The sequence below is a fragment of the Semicossyphus pulcher genome, unplaced genomic scaffold (genome assembly GCF_022749685.1).
Source record: "Semicossyphus pulcher isolate SPU_LCO1_2020_fin unplaced genomic scaffold, fSemPul1.0.p SCAF_3, whole genome shotgun sequence".
NCBI classification, from domain to species: Eukaryota; Metazoa; Chordata; class Actinopteri; order Labriformes; family Labridae; genus Semicossyphus; species Semicossyphus pulcher.
In genome coordinates, this window is record NW_027211704.1 from 18692264 (window position 1) to 18712515 (window position 20252).

At 42.3% G+C, this 20252-nt stretch overlaps 2 protein-coding genes across 4 annotated transcripts in view; one reads left to right on the plus strand and one right to left on the minus strand.

The window, feature by feature from the left end:
* Window positions 1–11606, minus strand: part of srgap2 (SLIT-ROBO Rho GTPase activating protein 2) — a 57940-nt gene extending 46334 nt beyond the window's left edge. For all 3 annotated transcript variants that reach the window (XM_069677582.1, XM_069677581.1, XM_069677584.1), the window contains exon 1: window positions 11132–11606. In XM_069677582.1, coding sequence (XP_069533683.1) covers window positions 11132–11198 — 67 coding nt within the window. In that variant the 5' untranslated portion in view covers window positions 11199–11606. The remainder of the gene's footprint in view (window positions 1–11131) is intronic.
* Window positions 11607–12576: 970 nt separating this feature from the next.
* On the plus strand, window positions 12577–16651 carry LOC138605771 (protein FAM72A). Its single transcript, XM_069678201.1, has 4 exons — window positions 12577–13127; window positions 13361–13438; window positions 14147–14271; window positions 14360–16651. Exons 1-4 carry the CDS (start codon window positions 12976–12978, stop codon window positions 14452–14454), a joined length of 450 nt encoding a protein of 149 aa, XP_069534302.1. The 5' UTR covers window positions 12577–12975; the 3' UTR covers window positions 14455–16651.
* The last annotated feature ends 3601 nt before the right edge of the window (window positions 16652–20252 follow it).

The following is a 20252-nucleotide window of genomic DNA, read 5'->3' on the forward strand; positions in this document are numbered from 1 at the left end:
GATCATGTCAGAGTTTTTCATTCAAGCTCAATAAATACGCGAGCGGATGAAATGCATCTCACACAACAAAAGATCCAAACACTGTCTGTTGTGCTGGTACATGACAGGTTCACAGACTTTGACAGTTCATATTCCACAGCCCCAGGACACGCTTAAACATGCATGAGTGAGAAGCACATATCAGCATGTTCTTCACACACACACACACACACACACTCACACACACTATTGCCCCCTGGCCACGCTCAGCGAGAGGCAGAACAAGAGAGAGAGTCTGCTTACAGGCGTCTGCAAAAAAAAAAACAGTGAGATAAATATCAGGCCTCAGGTATGTGCTGCTGGATCTGAACAGCTGAAGCACAATGTCTGCTGCAGGTGAACAACATTTTCAGGGTACGTTTACTACACAGACAGCGAAAACACTTATATTTAAATGCATTCAACAGGGCAAGCAATCATGCTGACAGAACCACTCCCTCCAACATGTACTGATATGATCCCGGAGAAGAGTGATGCACGTCCTCTGGAGGTTTTTTTTTTTTTTTACTTATGTAATACCACATTCATACGAAACTATTGTCACTTCCTGTTGCCACATCTATAAATGTATTTCCTTTAACATCACAGATTTCACACTTTTACAGTTCAATAAAGGTAACGGTATGTCAGTTTCAGTTCTGCCTCTGTTTTCCTGTCTGTTTCTCCCTCTTGCTCCTCTTAGAAAAGATGTTTTTGGGTTGCAAATATTCAGAGAGTTTAGTTTATTTGTTTTACATGAGAATACAAAATCAAAAAGTATATAAAGAAAACATAAAAACAATGTAAAATAAAATAAAAAATAAGGGTCCTAATACGGATCCTTGAGGTACACCAAATGGGTTTAATTCCTTTTTCACTCATGACCGTTGATGAATCACTTTCCCGTCACCTGCCTATGACTCGTGTCACTGTGTCAGGTGGCATGTGTGACATTTAGCCTCTCTTGCTTTTGATCTGCCTCACTGACTCCAGTCTGCAAACATTTCCTTGTTTGCACACAGCGGGGGCCTCCTGTCACGAGTTGTCCCACATCGACGAGTAACAACCGGAGGAAGTTTGATCGCCACTTCTACTTCCTTCTGCTATACGCAACTGGCTGACAGTGCCCTCGATGCGACCTCCAGCTGAGGTCAACGTGTTAGCAGTGCACACACCCAAACACTGAACACCAAACAGAGCAGACATGCTGTTAAAGGGATGTGTGTGGTTGTGCATCTGGTTTGAGTGTGAAGTGAGGGGGCCTGAGGCAGGGAAAGAAAAGCTGACTCCTTTTTTGTTGGATCAGAGACGAGAGGATGCTCTTATTCAACTTTCTAGCTTCCAACCAACACAAGAATGTGTGTCGTTTTTTATCATCAAAAAAAAGTGTGTATGGGATGAGTGTGGGAAAGAAAAGTACAGTATTCCCACACTCAAAGTCGGTTTAAAGTAAAGCCAAGATTCAGTACTTTTAAGAAGCCGCTCTAAGCCTGCGTATGTGCCGCAAAAGAGGGAGGAAACCTCCACCAGAGCAGCTTTGATGCTGGGAACAACTAAAACAGAGCTGGTGCATCCACATAGCAATCAGGGGAGGAAGAACACGGTGTCCTCACACACATTCATGAAGAAGAAAAGAGGGTAGGAAGTGAGGGGCTGCATGTGTGTGTGTGTGTGTGTGAGCAAGTGCTGCAGATTCAGCTGAGAAGAGGTGATGAATGGCTTCATTAAAACGGCATTAGCAGAGGTGTGAACCCGAATGGTGAGCGAGCGCGAGTGTGTGCAGCGATTTGCCCGCTTCCAGCACACACACATGAACTTGTCACAACACTGAAATTCTCTCTTTGATAGCAGCACATCCCACCCACCCGTCTTTGCTCTCAGTGAAGTTGCTGCGGCTCATTGACGGCGTTTGAAGTCAACGAGAGTTCAAAACGCATCCTCGGGCTTTCATAAATACCGAGCTTAAAACATCAGTGACGAGACAAATTATTTTCGAGAAACAAAAGCGGCGATTCAGAATTTCCTTTAATCAGACCTGCATCGCCCCTTCATCTCACACGGAGCGCACCAGCCCACAGCCGGAGGGAGGTGAGGAAACAGCAGTGACACCATGGAAAAACCCGCCGATGAAAAGAAGGAATAAAGGGAGACAGAGGAGGAGGAGAGCAAATAAGGAGAACAGGACTGCAAAAGCAAGGGGAACAAAAAACCTGAAAAGAAAAAGGGCTGAAGGTTCAAAACGGAATCCAAGTGTGTGTGTGTGTGTGTGTTTGGTAACCTGATTAGCCAGACCCTACAGGGGAGACAAATCTACATTATTCTTCCTCATTTTCCCTCCGCTCCTCACAAACCCAGAAAAATGGGGGCAATTCAGTAACCCTAGCAACTAACTCTGCCTACGTGCAGGGAGGAGCTGCTGATGGAGGGGGGGGGGAAGGAGAGAGGAAGAGGGAGAAGATGGGGAGTGAAAGGGATAAGTGTATACTGTACTCACACTCATATTGAATAGAGCAGATGGATGGTACAGCGTGTTACACCTCTTGAAAATGAATTTCGGGCTTCCTTTTTGCGTGTTTCCCAGATTTCTCCTCCTCCCTGCTCCTTGCTTTCTTTTCTCCTCCTGCTCTCCGGCCACGTATGAGAGCTGTTCAAACACAACCTGTTTCCTCTGGCCTCCCACGGGAGCGTTATCCAACCTTTCTACTGTTGTGGTTTCTCTCCTTCCCTCCTTTCTTCCTCCCTCCTATTTATTTACAGCTGGACGTCTATCCTCCTATTGATTGTTTTACAGAGGATATGAGTGGGCTTTGTCTCGGCCCTGCTCGGGCTTTATTTAGATCCCTCTGTTTTTAACCATGTTCTCGCCAACACACACACACACACACACACACATCCTCTCAGATGGTTGTGAGTCAGTGTCCGGTGTAGAATGTCCTGCATGCAAGCGAAATATGTGTCACATATGCTGAAATCATGGAGTGACGATTATTGGTTAAGAGGCGTGCCGAAAATGCGTGTGTCACATTTCATCCCAACTGACAAACATCATCAGGAGAGAGAGAAGGAGACAGAAAAGGAGAGAGAGAGAGAGAGAGAGAGGAGTGAGAAAACAAGATTGAGATTTTCACAGTGTCTGATTGTTCATTGGCTGTAGGCTGACAGAAAGAAAACGATTGAAAAAGAGGGAGAAGTGGATTGACAGAGAGAGAGAGTGTGTGTGTGTGTGTGTGTGTGTGTGTGTGTGTGTGTGTGTGTGTGTGTGTGTGTGTGTGTGTGTGTGTGTGTAGGGGGGTAGGCCAAATCACGGCTCTGCTTTCTACATTTTTACACACTCTCACCGGTTGCTCTGCTGTTGCTGTGTGAGTGTGTGTCAGATAAAGCGAGTGAAATTTAAATGAGGCACCCTAACAGGGGTCAAGGCCTCTAAACCAACTCTTGGCTCAGGTCACACACACACGCACACACACGCTCACACAAAGGCGTAGGCTATGTAGCCATATATACCTTAGAGCTTCCCAATTAATTCACTGTTTCCAGCGGGACAAATTTCCTTCTATTCTTGCTCTAAATTTGTAAGCTGAATATCTGTGTGTCGAAATTGGCTCTGGAAAACTTTCAGGGCATTTTTTTTTACTATTTTCTGACAGCGTTTAATCACTTGAGAACGTTATCAGCAAATGAACGGATGGTCCACATAAGCATTAGTTGCAGCCTTAATAAAATGTGAGATAAAAGGACTGTAACATAGAAAGAACTACGCTTTTAAAGCTCTGCTCATATATACTGTCTTTAAAGGAGCAATGCATCCCTGGAAAAAGCCACTGTCAGTCAAAGCTGGTGTTCTCTGTAATCGATAGAAGCAATAATATTTGAAATTGGAGCCATAGCTGTGGAGAAAGTTGTACAAACAGCTCGTGGTTTCGCCCATTCTACATTCCTACAACACCCAGCGTGCATTGCGCCCCTCCCTCTGAAAGGAACGGCCCCAGCGAGAGACGCTGGAGTGAGATACCACCGTTTTCCAGTCAAGGACATTGATCGCTTCAGGCAATGTCTCACAGCGGTACAGAATCCGAAATACGACGAGATTATACCGGTGGATCGTCTGAAACATCTTCAGGTCTGCAGTCTACATTTCAAACCTGAAGATTTAGAACGAGACATGACATCGGAGGCGGGCATCCTAGATTGAGGAAGTGTGGTTTAACGAGCTCCCTGGCCTCCGCCAGATGACGCGTTTTATGAAGTCTGCCGGAGGTTTTCCAGGGCCCATTGGAGAAGCGGATAACTTCCTCTAAAGGCACAGAGAGATATTGCATTTTTTTCCTTCAATAACGGCATTAGCTCCCCATAATAGCCTGATAGGACTGAGGTTGTATATTGGCGTACTGGCCCTTTAAGGATTTTCCCAGTATCTGATTTAAATACATTGTTTCAAGACAAAGTATCAAATTCCCTCGTTGTTCAATTCAGTATATGAAAAAGAAAAATACACGTAAACGTTATTAAAGACTTATTTAGAAAGAAAACTCTGTAAATGTAATTTCCACAAAGTAAACTTTTACACAATACTTTCATATTATCTTATTGCTCATAAAATAAGATTGTATAATAAGATTCCCATTCAAACCCACACACACACACACACACACACACACACACACACAAACACGAGTAGTTACATCTGCTCCACCACATCACTTTTAAATACCATCATCTCAGTGAGACCAACAGTCTGTGTACAGTACAGTTGACATTATGCAAATAATCCCGCAGTAGGTAGCAACAAGGTTTGCCCGTCTGAAGGTGTGTGGGTGTGTGCGCGTGTGTGCCTGTGTGTTTTGCATGCATAAATAGAACATCAGCCTTATCTTGTTTCAAAATGTCACTACATGACATCGAGTAGGCACACACATTAGGTTCACATAGGTGCACCTACACACACACACACACACTTCTTCACACACCTGAAAAGAGGGAGGGGAGATCCCAACCAATCCCAGCATGCCTCTGTGCTGAAGGAAGGGAAAAGAAAAGGGGCGGCGACCTCCACAGTGTCAGGATAAGCCAACCAGGGTTAAAGGAACATCTGTTGCCCAATCAGAGCATCTGGAACATCTGGCACCAATGAACGGCAGTCATCTAGCAGCTGAACTCTGACCTTACCTACTTTGCTTTAGCGGCCGCCTTCTTCTTCTTCTTCAGGAGTTTATGCTCTACTTTTGTAACCTCCAGCCCACTAAATGTTATCATTATCTCCATCTTTTGTCTGATACACTTGGTGTTGATGTGCACCTTTATTCGTCTGCATCTCACGGTGATAGCAGACATTCCTTTTTATCTCTCAGCAATCGACTGTGTCCAGACTGTAGGAGGAGGAGTAGGCAGGGATCAGTAAGTCATCTCAATCCAAATCGCAACCACACACCCACTGACTTGTAAGCAGCATCAGTGTGCGTGTGTGTGTGTGTGTGTTTGTGTCTGTATTGGTAAATTTAACGCTGTGTGTGTTCTCTCCGGTGCAGCACTGTAGTAAATTGTCATATTGAACAGTGAAGAATGAGGAAGCAGACAGGTGGAAAGGGATCAGAAAATCAATACGTTTTTTCAGCCACATCGGGTCTGGTGCTGATGCGGCATAAAGCAACCGTACACACATAAACACGCACACACACACGCACCGAGGGGACAGCGGGACCCAGATATGGAACACACTGTTCTATTGTGACTCATCAAAGGGGATAGAGGATTTTCTCTCTCTACCTACAGTACATCTTCGGCTCCTTTCTATTCTGAGAGGCAAGCGTGCTGACTGCGCAGCTAAAAAATCCTCACACACCGAGAACAGCGAGCGTGTGTGTGTGTGTGAGATTTGAAAGGCAGTTGATTTTTTTTTGCTCAGACACAAAGCCAAGGGCCCAAACAGGAAGCTTCACACACACCCCTGTACGGTCTGTGTGTGTTCCAGCCTGACTCCTGAACCTCGGCTTCACACAAACATCCTTCCTGGCTGATTATTTTCAGCTTCATTAGCATTTTTATTTCAGCTCGCATAAACACGCAAACAAACAGAACCAGGATGGTGGAAAAATGTTAGTCAGTGTTTCCCAAAGAGCAAAAGAACGTCCTGAAATGTCTTCAAACCAAAGAAATTCAATTTACTGTCATGGATGAATAAAGAAACCAAAAAATTTTTACGCTAAAGAAGCTAAAAACAACATTTTTAGATGCATTTTCTTTACAAATTACATCCACAATGCATGTACGTTCAGAGTGCTGTGATTGACTTGTGGTCAGTAAATGCACCAGTGGACTCAGTCGATACAGTCCAGCCCTAATTGACAAGCGGTTGTCAAAGGGATCACACACACAAAGCACTTAAACTAGCCACCGCTAATTGATTAGCTTAAAGACGTCTTCTCCAGTCTTTCCACCCACATGTGATGTTTGCTAATGTGAAGGCAGCTGCCACAACAATTGTGCTGCACTCATCTTTCCTTTCTTCCTCCTACCTCGTGCTGCTTCATAGTTTTTAATAAATAAGACGCAAAATCACCATGAAATTAATGTCAGAGGCCGCCTCGGCAGCAGCCCTGCTCCTCCTGATCGAATATACATCAATCAACCTGAATGCGCGCACAAAAAGCCTCACACAGACATGCACACACCGTCCTTGCATGCTGCGTCACCACCTTTCCTATTGTGTGCGAGTGAAAGCAGCCATTTATCCTAAATCATATGTTTCTCCGGCTGCCTTGTAAACAGGCGGCTTAGTAACGTACACGTAGGCAGGCAGACGCATCATTTGGGTTTATGGCCACAGGCGCTCATCATCCATCCTCATGGACACGGATCAGCTTCATATCGGCAAAGCTGAACGGCTTTAAACAGCAGTGAAAATTATGATTGTATACATGTGTTTGGAGAACTAGCAAAGCGTGTCCATACCTGTAAATGTTATCAGAGTGGAATGCCTCTCTGTATATCTGTAAGAGACTTAAACATAATCAATATGTTTTATTATTAGCACCACTGGTAGCCAATGATCAGCATTCCCAGATGTTAAAAACACTGACAGATGCCGACGCGCCGAGCCAAAATGTACTTGAAAAATGAAACATCTGTCAGACGTATTAAAGACTCAGCACTCCCTAATTTTCCTCTAAAATGTTTCCCCTCGCCTGAATTAAAGCTTTCCATTTAAATATTATGTCATCCTCCAAGACTGAGGGTTCGCTGATAGCTGCGAGATGCGCGCTGACGGGATAAATCCAGCAGAGCCTGTAACAGTGACGGAGCTCAGAGCGACTCGGAGTCCTTAAAGTAAAGTAGCTTTCCGACAAAGTGCTCTGTGAACCACCAATGGTAGGTGATAAGCTCATTCCTTAACTCCGTCTCTGAGCTGTGTATAACCATTTGCATCTGTGTTCGAACATTCCTATCTCTCTTTTAATGTCGCACTCACTTTCTCTTTCTATCTTTTTCTCTCTCTCTCGTTCTCTTTCACACACACACACACACACACACACACACACCCTCTTTCTCAGAAGTAGGAACATTCCTGCTTGCATCAGCCAGAATCCCGTATTAGAGTAACAGCAGCACTCCGCCTGTGTGAAATAACACACACTGAGAGAAGGATGATGGGGGTATTGGAGCACTGATGTGTATCCGTGTGTGTGTGTGTGTGCATTTGAAAAGCCACAGGTAAGGCAGCAGTGTCCATAACATCCCTATCCCTACTGTTATACCCCTTTCCACCCGAAATTAGCATGTTGATGCGGCTTTTTCAGACCCGGGAAGACCCACTTATAGATGCCGATTGTCTCTTTTCTCATTGCCAGTGGAGTTTACTGCGTTCTGTCTCATTTCTGCTGCGTCACGTCTGACGTCACAAACGCGCCAGAGACAGGGTTAGTAAACAGTGAAGATGTCACTGTGGTTAGGTCTTTATTGTTTCTATTACTCATTCAGTCTAAATTAAACTTGGCTTTGTAGCTGAGATGACAAGGAGTCGCAGAAGTTACCGACGGAGCATAGCATCGCACCGGAGAGGGGTAGGAGTCACCGTAGCAAGTGCAGCAACCCAGGAGTTCCCAGGAGGTTTCGGAATGGTAAGTTTGCAGCTGGAAGTGAATGACGCTGAATTCCGATTGGTTGATTTCAGGGAATTCAAGGTTCTATGTAGAAACCTGAAGCTGTTCTGAACGGCTCAATTCAGAGGCGACCTTTTTAAAAATGTCATTCTGGAAAAACCTCGGAATTATGCAGTTTTCACTTTTCAATGTGAACAATAAACATCCAAAAATGTGAAACCCAAAATATAAGAAAATCCATTCAAAAGATACGGCCCCTTTAATCAATATTTACGATCATACGAAGCCAAATGTTCTAAAATATCCAACCAGAAGTCATGTTGTAGGTTGCGATTGCCAAAATGAGAATAGCATTTTATATATAGTACAATGTTGCTACTTTAGTGCTGCATGACAGCTGCATCAGCGGTCAAACTAAATGCAAAATTACTGTTATGGTGTCTTTAAAATAATTAAAACAAATGCATTGATCAAGAAGTTATTTTTCAAGCCTTTGTCTGTGTGGATGTTTGCGTGTGCATCGTGCATCTTCCTCTCCTGCTGCAGAGATTTCTGAATTTAAGCCATGGGAGGATTTACATTTATTTCCCCCATGATGCTGCGCTGTATGGTTGCAGCGTGCAAAGGCGTCTCCTGTTGCCTGATTACAGCAGAGACTCTCAGTTTTAATACATTCAAGGTTTGGGAAATAAGACAGATGCATGTTAGCAAATACAGAGCGACAGAGATGTGACCTGTAGGTGTTCACGTGTTGCAGCTTTATACCCTCCATTAGAGCATCTCTAACAGCAGTGTGCGGGGTAATGACAGACTGTCTGTGTCTCCTAGGGAGGACAGACTGCTGGGAATGTCACAGCAGACACACAGCACCTGGAGGACGCCTCTACACACACATGAATGCACACACATACACCCCTCAAAGAGCTATGTGGATGCACAGGTTTATCCTTTCATCTGTTCACTTCAAATCACGGAGAGTATGAAAGGTATGTGGAACAAGAAGGAAAGAATGTGAGGGAAAGAAAGGCAGCTCACCACAGCTGTTCACCGGGGAGCAGCGAGGTAACTGACAGGAGGAATCGATGCAGAGGGTCGATGGACAAACATTAAGTCCACAGGCTGACAAACACGGCAGACAGTCCTCACAATGCAGCACGGACATAAAGCCTTTCCACAGGCTGCCAAGGGACAGTGAAACAACAACGCTAATGTCACTGTGGTGACAGCTGAAGGAGTTAGCAGAGAGGCAGGTAAACAAGAGGAAGTGACTACTGAGGGGTGGCAAACATGTACAGGCAAGTGATCAATTAAAGAAGTGATCTTGTACAACAAACTGAAGTTAGACCTACGCAATATGTGGAAAACCTGCAATGTGCAATAACGTTTAGTATTGCAATGACATTAAACCACACGTTCCTCACTCTTCAGCCATCGTTCTAGCTAACCTCGCAGTAGTCACAAAATTGACACAATTAGCTGACGGCTAGCACAGGCTTCATTGCAATTGTAGTTTCTTATTAGTAATTGCAATTCATGCACTCTTGCCATTTGTTTATTGCACACATTCAAAACGCCATGACGATGAATGTGCAAGTTACTCTGCAGCCCTAATTCAAAAGCTTTCACGCAGAACACAAGGCGCTCTTTAGTTTGATGGGTATATAACTGACCTCAATCATGTGATGCTGCATTCACAGTCATCATATCCTTGTTGAATTTATGCAAAGAGGCAATAAGGATGTTTTGGCAGTTGCTTTTGGTGAGTCCAGACCTGACTAACACATGTAACAAGGTTTTTAATCTTTAATTTGTAACCAATTGTGAGTAAGTACAGAAATTCCACATCAAATATCGTCCAGGTGGAAGCGGCTCTCTTGGAGCCTAGGAGGGCCAAGGAGGGTGATCATTTTGGAGAAATTACTATAATGAGAGGATGGTTGTTCCTACATGGACATGCAAGGCTGGTGTGATGAGGAAGCCTGTTTTATCTGATGATCTAGCACTGCAGCAGCAGTGGAAACATGCTGTTCATGAGGAAGGCAATATCCTGTCCTCTCTACTTTGCACATCCATCCCCACGTTTCCTGCTTCATCTTTCATCTTCCCCCTCTCCTTTCCTTGTCATATACTACTAACCTAAACCTATACATCTGATAAACAGCCACTGTCATTTTGACTGACACCAGCCACATGAAAATTATGAGCCCACACACACACACACACACACACACACCAATCAGCCAGCAAAGAGTTAACATCTGAACGCCCCTTCCTAACCACTACAATCTGCTCTCCCACCCCTGCTGCTGCTCTCTCATGTCCTTGATCATCGGCAGAGGCGAACGCCAATGAGCTGTGATCAATGGACAAGCCTTGGCACAAATTGATCACTTAATTGCAATCTGCGTTACAGCAATACACACATAGGGAGACACGCGCACACACAGATTTGCAGCATTTTTGCAGTGCACACCAGCAGCAGCACAGACACGCAGGAGACAGAGGGGGAGAGAAAACGCCCTGCCTTGTTCCATGTCGAAACCCCAGCCCTCTGGGTAGTCTACACCACACACACACACACACACACACACACACACATACACCACCTTCACATAAGCCTTTCTTAAGAGATCATATAAAAGCCACATCGGGGCAACGACACTGATTTGTAATGGGGTATTTTTTTTTTCTGTCTTTGTTGGCCATCTGTGTGCTGCGTTCAAGGCGAGCGACCACACGCTTAAAGCCACGCTGATCATGAGGTTCAATTTATGTTTGCAATCATTGCTGTAGTATTGATCTGCTACGTCCGCATAATGACAATTAACCTCCATAAATGACTGGGGGGAAATACAAAGGCAAGCGTACCCTTTACGCCTGATAGGAGAGGTGAGGGCACAGAAACCCATGCAATCAGCCAAGTCAAGGAAAAATCACAATGTGGTCAGAAAGCACAGAAATGAAGGCACATTCATTTAGCTTGTATGATCGCGCGAGAAGCTTTTAAAAAGTTTTACCTTTAACTTGAGTTTCATATTCGGCCACTATCTCCTTGTCCTTTCGGAATTTCGCTGGAGACGTCATGGCTGAGTTTGGAGATCAAACCACTTGCCCTCGTAGCGAAGTCACTTTTGTGTCAATCAATCAAAAATCAGCCGCAGACGGAGGAATGCCACTCTGGGTCGGGGTTTTTAAAAGAAAAAGAGAGCCCAGATGTGAAATTGCAGCTCCTCAATGTGCCCTCGGATCTGTATTGTCTCCCTGCCTGTGTTCACTCCGGGCGCATTGTGAGTTTGGCGCTGCTGCTGCTGCTGTGTGTTCCCATCCGCCGCCGCGCCTCACCGCCTCCTCAAAACCGGTTATGGAGCAAACAACTTCAAGTGCAAGCAGATTCATTCCCCCCTAAAAACACAAACAAGGACAGGTTGTCACTCAGCACTTCCAGAAGTTTTTTCTTGATATCTTCCCTAAGCGGGGGTCGAGCTAGCTGCTGCCTGTCCGCCTGTCTAAACTAAACTGCTCTCCTCTGCTCCCCCTGAAGTGAGAGGAGGAACCAAGTGGAGATGGAGGGGCTGGCTAGTTGGCCCCAGTGCGCAGGACAGGCATGGATGCACACACATGGTAGTGTTGCTAACTTGAGTATGGAAGCAACGCTTCTTCTTTTTTTAAATTAAGCCATGCACTTATCAAGTTCTGTCTGACTAGACGATTTTAAAGCCTCAACTTTTATTACAAAGTATGGCAGTGAAGGCATCCCCAAGGGAAAACTCAAAAATACGTTTTAAGGGTCTTGTACTCCAACATGGGTAAGTGAGCTAAAGTGTATTTAAAACCACTTCATATATCATTTCAGTATTCATAACTGTCGAAGAAGACACGGCGTTTTGCTGTAGATTTCATTAAAAAACCCCAGCAAATTATCGATTCACATTTAGCATAACATAACATTTAACATTTTGGCTAACATTAGGCTAAAGGGCAAACAAGTCTAACCCTAGCTTTCGGTTGCGATAACTCTGGCTATCAGTACTCACTGTATATATTGTTTGACACGATGGAAATGCATTAACCTGAATTTTTACTTTGAAGATAACGTTTTCTCACACAAAATACTCCCATTAAAGCGTTCTGTTTAATAGAAACCTCTCTCCTGACTGTAAATGCAATTACATTTTTTCACACCCATTTAAACAGAGCCCCGCCTAATTTTATAGGAAGGCAGCTATTCTTCCCACACCACGACTGGTTAAACGGAATTTGAATGACATGCAACCCCACCAATCAGCTTTCAGGATATTTGAACATGGGCTGTTCCACTCCTATTTATAACCAATTATATTCAGACTTTGTGATGAAGGTGGCCAATGGCATCTGTTACTAAGGAGTGTACCCAATCAGAGTAAGGTGTAGGGTCTTTTAAAGATAGTTTCAGGAAGTACCGTTAGACACCAGGAAGTTGTAAACAAAGCTGACAGCTATTTGGTTAACTGTTGGCTACATCTAAATGGAAGCGGAGCCAGTTTTGTAAAACTACTCAGTCGTCGATAGCGTGTGTTTATTAATAATACAGCGAATCAATTTCTTTTATCTAAAGATCGCCTCGCTGAAATAGATATTTTTGCGTGCGTTTGTTCAAAAAGCTAACGTTAGCTGCCTTCCGTTTCTCTGGTTAGGAAAGGCTAACGTTTGCACAAGGACGTTAGAGCTAGCGTTAACGATTGCGAAGTTGAAGTAAAATTGAACATTAAACTGGACTCAAGGGATAGTGAGTTACATCAGTACCCTAGACTTGTTTTTCTTCAGCATTTTCTGTCTGGAGGCAGAAAGAGCGAGAGTGTTCGTCCATTTTAGCAGGACAACAATGTCTACATCCAACGCTAATTTCAAAAACAAATGTGTGACCCAAGTGAACTGTATATTTTGCGACAGTCTTCTCTGTACGAGAGGCATGAAAGCAGTTCTTCTTGCAGACACTGAGGTTGAGCTTTTTTCGACTGATATACCTCCCAATAGGTAAGTGCTAATATAATTAGCATTGCTGCTAGCCTTTGTTTATGTCTTCTGTTGTTGCCAGGGCAAGGTGTATGACACAACTGTGCTAACTAAAATCAAACAGATCATTCGTTTGGAATATGTAATCAATATTAACACCCATATTATAATTTAACAGGGCTTATTTGCATTAGAATATGATTTTTAACCTTTAATGGCCATGTTTGTTTCTCATTACACGCACCCTCCCCCAGAACTGTTGACTTTGTGGCCAGCTGCTACTCTACTGAAAGCTGCAAATGCAAACTGAGAGACATCGCATGTCTCAAGTGGTATGTAAAGCTCCTCTACTGCCTGCAGGGTTTGCTTTAGGAAGACCATCTGCTAACGTTAGATGTCAATAAAAAAGCTCAGCCAGAACAGTTAGCCCAGCAAACAAGTAGGTCCTACACATATTACTGTTTATAGTACACATCTGTAGAGCTGCAACCAGCTACTATTTTCATTGTCTGTTTATATGACAAGTATCTGCTTGATTAATCAGTTTGTCCATTAAGCATCAGAAAATAGTGAAAATGCTCATTGCAATTTCCCAGAGTTTCAGATAAAATCTTAATATGTTTTGAGAAAAGAAAAAGCGACACATTCTCGCATCTGAGAATGTAGAAACAAAGATATTTGGTTTTTTTGTACAAAATAAATGATCAAACTATTAATCCACTATCAAATAGTTATTTCTTTTCTGTCAATGATGACACAATGACTGTCATCTAATCCTTACAGTTCTTTACATCTGTCTTTAAAATATGCTTTTTCATTTCTCATGTATTTCTGATATTGCCATAAAGAATAGTTGTTGTTACAGTGAGGCCTTATGGAGCCTCTTTTGTATTCCCAGGCCTTTGTTTTGGTACACAGGGGAAAAACAAACATCTGTTAGATAATAGACACTCACTAGTGGAGTTAGCAGTTTTCAGAAGTGCCCCCAGTAAAGTGCTGACACACGTTCCTTCTTTATTCTGTCCCCCTCCCTCTCCCAGTGGTAACGTTGTGGGCTATCATGTTGTGGCCCCCTGTAAACCCTGCCTGCTTTCCTGTAACAACGGCCATTTCTGGATGTTCAATAGCGATGCCGTTTCTACCCTCAACAGACTGGATGCGACAGGTCAGTATCACCCCTTAGAAATAAAATTCTTAGCCTTTTCATGTCAGTCTGTTAAAAGCGTTCTAAACACCCTCCAATGTGTCTGCAGGTTTGAATCTGCTCCTGTGGGGAGATCTTCCCGAGCTGGATGACAGTGAGAACGAGGAATCGGAAAGCCCATCAGAGGAGGAGTGTATTAGGTAGAGAGGAGAAAGGACAATGTGAGGGACCCGGGATGCCAACATTTGAGAGGCGGAGCTAGAAGAGTGTACAAACCATGCTTGAGATAAGGGAGAAAAGAGAGGCCTTAAAGGGTAATTTAATACTGAATCAAATAGGGCAGAAAAGTGCTGCTTCGTGGGTTCAAAACTTAAACCATGGTGCACATCTGGCAACACCCCTCTCAGTGATGTCACACCAGGTGTTTTGCCTTTGACTGCTGATAAAGAACACCTGCTGTGACATCACTGAGTGGGGCATGCACCAAAGTTTTAACCCCGCAAAACCTTTCTTTGCCCCACGTTATTTAGCTTAGAATTACCCTTTAACTTGTGACCATGCCTTTCCCCATCACTTTCCACTGTTAAAAGCACAGACACACACACTGTCGCACACAATCTTTTCTCTCTTTTTCTCTTCTGTGTTCATTTTCGTGGCTATCATAAAACACGCGACAGAAGTAGACTGAAAACGACTAGACCGTTTAATCTAGTGCATTCTACTTTTCATTGCTGAGTCTCCCGTGAGCTCGTGGTTTTGATCAGCCTCATGAGATGTGTGGCATTGGAAGCTGTGCATTTTCACGCTGTTTACGTTACATTTTCTGACAAGGTGAAACAATTCGCCTACCTTCTCTTTAATGGCAGTCATAATCTGTACATTAACATACTGTAATAAGCAAACACTCCTGTTAACAGTCATGTCTTAAAGGCTTATTTATATTCTCTGCGTGGCTGGGTGCTGAGTGAGTAGCGTGTGTGGGACAAATAGCACAATTATTGAATGATATATATCTCTGAGTACCTTGCTTTTTAAGGGCATATTTGATTTAGGTTACCTTACGATCTGGCGTTCTATCAGTGACATGTTTTTGATATGCTAACCCAGTGTTTGTTGCACACCTAGCAGCAGCAGTATTTATTTAACACCCAGATGAATCTGACTGTAGCAGTATCTGATACTAACCTACTAACTTATGCAGAGGGTATGCTGAATTTTCAAGTTCATTGTTGAAGAGTTTAAATCAAGTAACAAATTCCCTTATTACTGATATAGGACAGATGGAATGAAAACTTAAAGATGTATTCTGAATAATTGTGTCAGAAAAATTGTGGGGAAAAGTTCTGAATGGACCGTGTCCATACTCTGTTTTTGTTACTGTTTGGTTTTATGTAGCAGCACAATTGTAGCACCTAAAATGAAAGATTAATTCAACTCCAAAGAATCATGGGATACCATTAATAGTTATGGACTCTAAAAAGATGAACATTTATTGAATAGCCTTTCCAACTAATTCTTAATCTTAATTTATTATTGGCCTGTGGTCCCTAAAATCACTTTTATTGTAACACTCTGGACTTGTTGCTGTGTGCTAGCTGGTCTTTAAATATCTTCAACATCCTCCAGACACAAGGGACGTCACTCAAGCCAGTCCTCTTGTTATCGTTTCACTGCTGTGCCCTGCTGATACTATGATCCTGTCTTAAAGTAACAGTGCTTCTGAGAGTGAGTGAGATTTGCCTGTATTGTTGGCAAACATGTAAAGAAGCAAACAGAATGTGACCTCTTACCCGAAGGAAAAAGAAACAGGAAGTAGGTGTTTTTAATTTAAATCGGCCTCTATATTTATCTATGCTTTAGTTGCGGGAAAATACGCGTAGGAGGAAATCTTTGTCCAGATTTTCACTTTTTTCACCTTAAAGGTATAACTGACAGTCTGCTACACTTGCACACCAAATAGTCTCTATGTGCTGAACTGATAGCATATGGTTTAACAGCTATGTATTTATTAAACTCACAAACCAAATATCTATAACCACAGACTTCCTTTTTTTGTTTACAAGCTTGGTTTACAAACGCATCGGGTTGTACGTGCTACAGTACTTTTACGTTTTTGTTTATGTATTTAATATTTCATTTGTGACGTAGTGCTTTGTTTTGTACGTTAAAGATCGGATGTGTACAGTTTTACCTCACAGAGGTATCACTTGCGAGCTTCCTCTGGCTAGGACAATTGTCAAAAGATAATCAAAAGACTTATTTAAATGGCTGTTTCTGACGTGAATAACTTTGATTAACATGCCCTGCTGAAAAATGTATATTTTGGAATTGCACTGAAACTGCATTGGTAGTTTGAAAAGATGATTTGTTGTTTTGTATGCTTGTTAAATTAATAAACTTTTTTTTTCAAAATATCTAAACTGCCCTGTAGTTCTGTTAGAAATGGATCCATATTAGCTTCTACCCCTTCATTTGCTCCTTCCATGACCAATATACTCAAATTGCCCTTCAGACTTTAGAATAATGCACTTTCTTTATGAGCCTGAGTTCTCTTTTATTTAGTGTATACCGAAGATTGCTAAGACTGATATGTTTTAGAATTAGTTTTAGAGGGCTTCAAAATGTAACACAAGTCATAAGTCACTATCCTTAGACTGTTGAGCCGGAGAAGGTAAAACAGAGTCCGATTTCAAGGAAAAAAGTGGAGACAGAAAAGTAGAAGAGAAGAAATAAGGGTGCCTCTTTCAGGTCGAGCAACAGCTGCCAAGTAAGAACTTTTAGATTTGATATAAATTACCAGATTTTTTAAACCTTAATTACCCTAAGGGAAATTTGAGTTGCACCAAGAGCATGAAAACATACAAAAAGGCATCAACAAATACACAGGACAGCACATAATATACATAAATACTTCATAAATACATCGTCATTCAGTTTGTTGTCCATGATCGTGCCCAGGTACTTCAACTTCAACTTCAACAACTGTCTTTCATGATTAAAGGAGACCGAACAGAATCTCTTCTAAAATCAATGATCATGTCATAGTTTTTGCTCTGTTTAAAATTAAAAAGTTTTCTAAACACCAATTGTAAAAGTGGTTTATATCAACATCGTAATTGGTCTCATGGTCGTTTAAAAGACCTATCAGGGCAGCATCATCCGAAATGTAATTATTGTGCAATTATCTTGATGACTAATACGGTCATTGGTATAAGGTGTAAACAACAGAGGTGAGAGGACGCAACCTTGTGGCACCCCAGTCCGAGTCCAAATTACTGAAGATTGTCTTCCATGAATGTGGACAAACTGTTGCCTCTCAGCAAGGAAGTTGTAAATCCATCTTATGAGAGTGTGATTAACTCCCATACTGCCCAGCTTCACTGCCAATATATCTGCCTGAACAGACACTGATTTACTAAAACTGATTAATAACCTCTCTGGAGAACATTTTGATCCTCGAAGTGTCAGATGCTTGAAATGCACAGTCTTTACTACTGTCAGCACACCAGCTGAAGAGTTGTGTAAACATTTACCATCCAGAAACTGGAAAATCCTCCTTAAAATTAGGCTTTGTGGCACTTTTCTGTTCCCTGTACGTCATGAGCTACAGTATCTATTTAGTCTACTTTTGCATAGTGAGGGCTTTATAGTTGTACTGTATTTATTACTCCCTCCTCTCTCTCTCTCTTATAGTGAGCAACTGTTATAATATAATTTCCCTCAAGATCAATAGTATCCATCTGCTGCATACTGGTGGGTTTCTGTAGATCAATATCACTCAAACTGCTTCACTGTAGTTCTGTGCATGTATTCTATTCAGAACTGACAGTGTGGTTAGAAATGTTTTTTTGAGTGATCTGAGTGAACTTTGGTAATTAGTTTTTTGCATACCTCCTGCCCGAGCATTCTCTGCTGCTGTTAGGACATGTACCGGGTAATTTAAGTAGAGATGGCAAGAAATGTCAGTTGCAAATCTTTGTGGCTCGCTGTGTTTTCACATGTTTCTGCAGCATCCGCCCAAATAACAAATCACGTTGTCCCAACAACAGCTTTATGTTTGTAATTGATCCTACAGCCCCTCATGAGCTGGATCAGCCTGTTGTTTAGCCTGTTGTTCTGTGCAACTCAATCACAAGAGACCCAAAGGTCAGAGTCAGGAAAACCTGAGGTTTGTTTGTTTTTTTCACTTAAAGTCGCACTCTGCTTTAATGATCATTCACTAAAACTAAGACTTTTGCCATTCTGTATGTGCAGCTTCTAGGTGTGTGTTTGCAGGATATTGAACGAATAAAAGGGAATGTCTAGGCCTTATTGTATGGTTGCCTTCCCTGGAGAAATAAAGGATAAATAAATCCAATATGCTGCCTCCCTGTCGCAGTTAAAGCCAGGCTGGTTAATCAGGCAGAGACTCTGATTATAGAACAACATGCTAATACAAGTCTAACAAATCACATCCTGTCACACCAACCCTGAGTCACACAAACAAACAACACAGGGAATGTGATCATGTTGCTATGGCTTAAAGAACGTGAATAGTCTGTTGTTCTGTACATACATATAACTGTTGTTTCAGGCTGAGTTTTGCCTGGTTGCAATTCCAATAATAACAGCAATGGCTTTGAAGAACAGTGTTAGTATTGTAGCAAAGGTCTGCTTTGAGCTGAGCAGGAAACCTGGCAGACAAGAAGGAGTTAATATGGCAGCTGTTTTAGTGGACTGTGTGTAAATGGAGGACAGGTGTGTGGACGGTATAGCAGCTACGAGTGGGCAGGTGTGTAACAGCTGCCAGGTGAGCAGACGCAGAGTGAGGATAAGGTGTTCTCTAGTTAGGAACAGGTAATTCAGCCCCTTTTGGAGCCGACTGAAACTGAAACACATTTGCTTGCTACAGTAATAGCAGTACGTTTCTAAAGTGACAGACTGCTCACAGACTCGTTATCTGGAAATGCAACCTTTTACATTGCAACACTGTGAGCAGTCAGGAAGCACAGGTGTGACTAATAAGGTTGATGATGACTCTGCAGCATTTACTGTACCTCGTTAGCCAGCATGGATTCTAATTAATGTTATTGATAACACCTGGGCTTTTCCCTGCAACCACACAACCACCAATCAAATATTCAGTGAGTTGGATACATAAGTAAAGCTTTATGGTAAGAATCAGTTTAGACCAATACTTAAAATTATGTTGGATGGAGCTTTGTTTGAATTACATTCTGAACGAGGAGGTTTTAAAATCCAACCTTACAACCTTCACATGCAGGGCCTTGTAATACAGTAACTGGAACAACTAGTTCATCACAAAGCACATACACATACAGCACACCTCCTGATGCTCTGGTGCCAAATCTCAGAGGGAACACTCTGGCGCGCTCTGTTGGATGTGAGGTGCAATGACACACAGAGGACAGGCAATCTCTTTATACTCTCTATTCTCAGTTATGAAAACATAAAATGTGGTAAATTAAATTAAATATAGCGGTATTTTCAATCTTACATATATTCTTGTATCAATCAAATTATTTCCCAAATATGTGTTTTTTGAGAAAAAACTGGGATCTGCACTTTTGCTGTTACCCATTATTTTATCTTAATGTACTTTATCAGATGGATTTACTTAAATGTGTCTTTCTCTTTTTCACAGATGCATTCAGGCAGACAGCTGTTTCTAGACACCATGCATTCAGCTGTTAAAGGTTTCCATCATTGTTATGGTAAGCGGAAAACACATGTTTTGATATAATCATGATTAGATCATGGGAATTAAGTGCCAGCCTCGATTTTCCTCTAATCCGCGCCAAAGTGATTATGATGGTTGTCATGGCTACATAAGCCCAAACATCTTGGTCCTCTGCTCAAGATGATCAAAAGTGGACTTCATGAAAAATCGACTTTTCATGATGAGATATAAAGATATCTATGTGTTAATACATGTAAAAATGAATACATGAGAGAACCAAAGGGAAAGTATAAATGAAAATTGAAACAAATGAGGAGATGAG